Here is a 6,908-nt window from a genome sequence, read left to right as displayed (position 1 = left end):
TCAGTGTCCAAAAAGAAGTCCCATGATCGAATAGAAGATATAGGGGAGAAATTCAAAAATAGCCAGATTTACAAGTGATCATTCAAAAATAGCCACGGTTTCAAAAGTAATCAAAATTTAGCCACTTTTCATGTAAACATTTTGCCACCCCTAGTCCTAGGTGAAGAACGAGGATAATCATTCTGCACTTAAAGACAAAAATTGTGTTCCAATATTAGATCAGAAATCAAGTATATTGAGATATTCAAAGACAAAAATGATGGACACTAAATTGTTATTCAACAGTTGGACGATGAAACCTCTAGTACTCCAAAGGATATCCTTGCGGTATTAAGATATAATATATATTCATATATGTTACCAATCAGAAGTCCAAATTCCCTTCGTTTTTTATTCCATTAATTATTGTGTTGGTTCTAATACTGATCCAATGAAACAAGACAACTAAGAATTATTATAAGAACATTCTGGGAACTGAACAAAGCCTGGGACACAATAATCATAAGTCATATACTGTTTCCTAAAATTGGCCATTTTTTGTCTCTGTAGAGGGCTGAGAACCTTAAATCTGTTCCATGGTTGGTTAACTGGTGAAGAACAATCATTCCCAGGTTGTGGAAAACAACCTGAAATTTTGAAGTGTTGATAATGAGCTATAAATGGTGCTAAACTCCAATCAATATCTCCAGCCCAACCACTGCTGTTTGAGTACCATACGCTTGCCTCTATCTGCATTGGACTTGTCGGGTAATTTACATTTGCTTTCACTTTGAGGTTCATGAATTCCCTTACTGGTATATCATCTATGAAGAAACTGCAAAAAAGATCAAGGTTAAGAATATAGACTTTTTGAACTTAGCTCAATCGTAAAAACTAACTCATGAGATGAAAATTGCGGAAAGACATATAAGGAGATAGATAACAACTTATGCCCTCAACCAATGTGAGATTTTAACACCTTACGCCCAGGGTTGAACGCTTGAGCATGAAGTAACATGGAAGCCCAACATTGAGTAAACCAAGAAAATGCATGATGGGTCAGCCTTTGATGTCATGCTAAGAAAAATGATCTGCCCTACTCATGTGCCTAGGCCATATAAAGAGACGGTAACCCGTACCCTCAAACAATGTGGGCCTCCAACATCTGATTTGAACACCATTAAGGTGAGTGACAGCTGATTTGAACACCACTTAGCTTATTCTTAAATAAAAAGGGATGTAGTTTGCTTACACTATTTGGAATGGATTGTAGAGAATTTGATAGGTATGAAAATCTTGTGAAGGATCAAAGGGAAGTTGGAATATTTGTTCTCTAAAACCCCAATCATTAGCAAATACATTGGTTTGTAGTTTCCCTTGTGTACCCAGAAACTCGAAATCGATCTCATCGTGGGTCCCTGGTGGTGAACCATCTACTTGTGAGGTTAGCTGCCAAAAACCAATTGTCAAGTCAAAAATAGAGAAAAAGGTGAAAATTCTTATGTACCAATAATTACTCTAATGTAATTTTGAGTGTAGAAAGAAAAGATTGAGTATTATAATTCTATACGTAGAGAGATGTGATAACTCCTCCAGTTTTCTTGTCTGGTAACTTCATCCTGATTACAAATAAGCCAGATTCGTATAGGAATTTGGACTTAAAACCAGCTCCTACATACACACACAAAAATTATATGTTAGTATAAGTTAAACTAACATGAGTTGTATAGCCACAGTTAGAAATAATCACAATTCTAACATTTCAAGCCAATTGGAATCGGCTATATAAAATCATACTATTCCTTCTTTTTTTTCAAAGTGATTAAAGACATAGCAAAAAGAAAAAGAAAAAAAAGAGAGAGAAAAGAAGTGAGAATAAACCTGAGGAGTTGTCTAAAAGAAGTGTTACTTCAGTTCCTTGGTTAATGATGGATAAATGGTTTTCTCCCCATGTAGGTTCGTAACTGTTGTTGAAGCTAATATCAGCATTAGAAAGCCCCACAATAAAGAGAAGTATAAGACTAGTAACAATATTCATCAGAAAATAAGCCATCTATAAAGAAATAGAACTATTCGTAAAAATAATGACATTACTACTCAACTGTGTTCCTAATTACTTCAATTTTATATTGCTATAGCGCATGGCTTATTTAAGCAAGAACTTAAACAACATACTATGGAGAGTATAAAATTTAGTGACTTTCTAAAAAGAATCATGAACACCAGATTTGCTGAACTTATTATATTATTTCCTTAATAAACTGGAAATTAATCAAAGCTTGTAATAATATATCCCATTCCAGCTTTGCATTGCAATGACATAACATTTATATACTGCAATCAGAGGCGGAGCCAGGATTTGAACTTTATGGGTTCGGGATTGTAATACTTTTAATTTACTGAGTTCTAAATTAATAAGTTATATATATTCAATGAATTTCTTAAAATTACGGATACATAGTTTGAACAAATGTTACTGAGTTCGGCTGAACCCGCATCCGACACTGCGCACTCTGCCTCCGCCCCTCGCTGCAATGTATTAAAAGATGGATACTTGAGGTGTTCATGTATGTTTAAAGCATACTAGTCTTAGGGTACGCGCGTTGCACGTGTACCCTATATCGATGAGCATCATTTTTTAGAATTATACATATATTATTAATTAGTATGTTTAAGTTATTAAATATAAGCTAAAACTAAGATAAGTTTCTGAAAATGATATATATCGATTCTATTTAGGTGGCTAGCCATTTGAGCTGGTATAATTATTACTGTAGTAATTATAGTTATAAAACATAGGGAAAAAAAAATATATGAACTAATAAGATCCATAATTGATATGTATTAGAACACCTTCCAAAAAAGAAATTTAGATATTATATATATTTATAAAGCAAAAGACTTAGAGTTTGAGAACTAAATATCCTTAAATATTGAAGGAGTGTCGCCTAATATTACCGACTTTAATAACAGTTAGTTCTTACTTATTCTTCGTGGACTTTGCCATTTAATTTTAGATTATTTTTATATTTTGTAAAAAAAGTTATATTACATAATTCAAATAAGAAACAGTTTTATACAAGGTATTTAATATGAGAATCTTTTATATATTCAAATAATGAAGAATTTAATGCACAAAAGTTTAGTTGATTTAAACTACTCCCTCCGGTCCAAAATAAGTGATTTTTGGCCTTTTTTTTGTGGTCCAAAATAAGTGATTTTTCCATATTTCAAGAATGAATTAATTGTTTTTTTCCTACATTGCCCTTGGAATAAATAATGTTGGAGTATGTGTTAGGAATATTTATGTGAAGAGATAGTAAATGTTAATATGATCAATTTCATTGTTAATTAATGTTAAAAGATGGATTTCTTAATCTGTGTGAAAACAACTAAAAAATTACTTATTTTGAACCGGAGGAAGTACTAAATATTCGAACAAAAGCTTAATCTCAAGCAATCATATTCCAAAGAAAATAGAATAAGCATATCTAAGTTGTAACCCCATGTTTTGTGAAATAAAGTATTGGAAAGAAATACTAACAGTTTAAATAATCTAGGAAATTTAAAACATTATTCTTTGAACCGAAGGATCATAAAATCTTTTAACTAAAGTGGTAGAATCATATTTTACCTTGTCCTAACTCCTAAGTATTGGTTCGTGATAATTGAATCACTAAACAAATTAGTTGTGATATCTAATTATAGAACACAATCGTTCTAACTCTAACAAAATAAAATAAAAACAAATACACAAATAACAATATTCTCAAATTTTAGAATTATGTGTAACTTAAAGCTCATTAATTTAAAAGGTAAATGATTTATAGAAAGTAAATCGTATTTGAACTTAAAGTCCTAAATATTAGGATTTCTTATATAGTTCAAATAAGGGAAGATTTATTAAATAAAGTTATAGTTTTTTTTCTAAATTCCTAAATATTAGTTAAATGACTGTTTTGTCTAATGTGAATTATATTCTTAAAGGGTAAAAAAGGCGAATAATATTTCGCTAAGGGCCGTCGTGCTTTTAATATAGTATAGATTACGTATGATCCTTTAAAATTATCTGATATTATTAGTTTAGATTTTAGCGGAGACATAAAAGTGCTCATTTTTACAAATTTAGTAATATAAGTGCTCAAGGATAAATATAAAGGACCAATTTAGACCTACCCAAACATAAAGGGCCGATTTTCCTGAATGATTTAAGAAAGAGACTTTTTCCTTCCTATACCATATATGAAACCTTATTATTAAAAATGTGCATAGTTTCATATTTACCCGCCATGTTCACAGTTATTCTACAAAATATATACCATTCATTAAATACTAATTATGAATGGTATATATTTAAGGTTCTTCTTGAAACTGTGTTCTCACCAGCGCTTCTCCTTTTAAAGGTGCTTCCCTTGAAGTTTGGGAAGATGATGTCCCTGAATAAAAGAATATTGTTTCTAGGAATCCAATTGCAGACCGATGCAGATGCTTAAATCTCTTCTCCTTGAAATCATATCCTACAATCTTTACAGTAGTTGAACAAGTTTATTAAGACCTTGCCACTCCTTTCCTTGCACAGGAACTCACTTAGCATCTCCATTAAAAATACAAATCGAGAGACGGATAAGCAAAAAATTAAAGAATTGCTGATCATTGCCAATTATTAGGAGCCGATTCCTTCCTAATTAGGCGCGCTACAAATCTGGAACTAAATATTCTTCCAGATATTCCTATTTAGGCACGCTACAATTATGGAAGTAAATATTCTTCCAGATATTTTTCACCATTGACAACCATTAAAAAGCTTGAAGATTTGAATTCAAATTTGGGTTTTCAAAAATCATTATTTGTTTGGATTGGGTGTTGTTGAAAATAATCAGGAATATGGTTTGGAGTTTATATTTCAATTTTGAGTGGTTTTGGTGAAGATTAGACTTGGTTTTGACTGAATTTCAGATTGAAACTCGAAGAAGAAGAAGAAGAAGAAGAAGAAGAAGAAGAAGAAGAAGAAGAAGAAGAAGAAGAAGAAGACATATTGCAGAAATTGTAGATAAATTGTAGATTATTTGTATTTTGATTGTAGATGCTTTATTTTCTGTTTTCACAAATAAAAAATGGCTAAAACTTCTACAAATCTTCTGAAAAAACGCAATTATGTCAAAAATCACAATTATGCTACAATTGAATGGGAATTGGGATATAAAAATTCAATGTACCAAGTTTGTAGATATTTTGTAGATAAATTATAGATGATTTGTATTCTAATTGTAGATGCTTTGTTTTCTGTTTCACAAATAAAAAATGACTAAAACTTCTACAAAATCTTCTGCAAAAAACGCAATTATGCCGAAAATACCAATTAAGCTACAATTGAATGGGAATTAGGGTATTAAAATTTAATGTACCCAGTTTGTAGATATTTTGTAGATAAATTGTAGATTATTTGTATTCTGATTGTAGATGTTTGTTTTTTGTTTTCACAAATAAAAAACGACTAAAACTTCTACAAATCTTCTGCAAAAAACGGAATTATGTCAAAAATACCAATTAAGCTACACTTGAATGAGAAATTGTACCAGTGTCGAAAATACCAATTAAGCTACAAGCTACAATCGAACCTCAATCCCACACACTAGCAGGTTAGATTTATGCTTTCGTGTCAACATGCAGAATATATTTGAATGCTAGCGGCAGGTGAATGCATGTTAATTTAATTGAACATATTTGCACGATCCAAATATGCTTGACAATCTGTATTAGATAGATAGCAAAATTTAATTGAATTCAGCTTTTGTTAACTAACAAAATTAAAGTTTTTCACACGCTTTGTGTAATTTGACTAGTACCAACAAGTTGCTCGCCATTTATTCCTAAAACCATATTAAGTACAAAAATTTATTCGCCGTTGGTTTTAAATGATTATGATTTTATGCATATTTTCAAACAATCTGTATCATAAAAAAAATTTATGAGCTGAACTCAATTAGGTGACATATTTTAATATGTTAACAAAAACTGCTCAAGGTAAGGATGCTAGCTTTTTAGGTTAAAATACACTATGGTATAGAATTGGTAATTTAGTATACTAAGTGTAATTAAGTCAAACCCTAAACATTGAGAGTAATAAAGTTTCCTACGTGGCATAGAAATATAAAAATTCCTTTAAGAAAATATATGGACTCACGCTTGAATGATTTCTACCCCATAGATTTTGCACTTAAATATATTCCTATAAATATTTTAAATCCTAAACAGAATCAAAATTAAAGTAGTGCCTGACATAGTTTAAAATTTTTAGGACATATATATCTGAGTATTGCACGCCAAAAGACTATCTGAAAGTCGAATCAGAGCTTTATAAAGATAATTTTCTCCTTTATTTTTGGCATTTTCCAATAGTATATATATTAGTCCCTTTGACTTTTTGATAATACCATTTTTACCGGGCCATTTCAAAGATTCATATTACATTGCATATACTGATGTACATTGTACACTACCCAGAAGCTTCTTCTTTTTGATTTATTAAATTACTCTAGACACTCCTATAAAAACTTGGTTGCGAATACATACTTATATTTCAAAATCACTTAAACCTCTTAAAAATTAAAATTCTACACAAATATAACAATTATTCGTATATTTGTGTAAAAATCATAATATATAGGGAGGTTGAGTGTTAGATTTAGGTATGGCTGTCCAACGGGATGGGCCGTCCCGTCCCGCTTCAAGTTAAATGGGATGGGCCAATGTTAAACGAGACACGGGATGAGATGGGACGGGACAGCCATTTCGTCCCGTTTGTCCCGTCCCGTTTCGTTCCGTCCCTTCCCGTCCCTCGTCCCGTCCTGCGTCCCGCCAGATTTTGTTTTTAAAAAACCTAGCCGTTGGGCAACGACTTAAATTGCAAAAATAGTTGTTGCCAACGG

At 31.4% G+C, this 6,908-nt stretch overlaps 1 protein-coding gene across 1 annotated transcript; it reads right to left on the bottom strand.

Annotated features, from left to right (window-relative positions):
- Positions 1–386: 386 nt before the first annotated feature.
- Positions 387–2,032, bottom strand: LOC107782021 (putative xyloglucan endotransglucosylase/hydrolase protein 1). The gene is made up of 4 exons (XM_016602857.2): positions 1,861–2,032; positions 1,550–1,650; positions 1,232–1,428; positions 387–814 (listed from the first exon to the last, which is right to left on the bottom strand). Exons 1-4 carry the CDS (start codon positions 2,030–2,032, stop codon positions 445–447), a joined length of 840 nt encoding a protein of 279 aa, XP_016458343.1. The 3' UTR covers positions 387–444.
- Positions 2,033–6,908: the final 4,876 nt, after the last annotated feature.

Source organism: Nicotiana tabacum, chromosome 22, assembly GCF_000715075.1.
Source record: "Nicotiana tabacum cultivar K326 chromosome 22, ASM71507v2, whole genome shotgun sequence".
Classification (NCBI taxonomy): Eukaryota; Viridiplantae; Streptophyta; class Magnoliopsida; order Solanales; family Solanaceae; genus Nicotiana; species Nicotiana tabacum.
The sequence above is the reverse complement of the archived record's forward strand: the minus strand, read 5'-3'. Positions and strand labels throughout refer to the sequence as shown.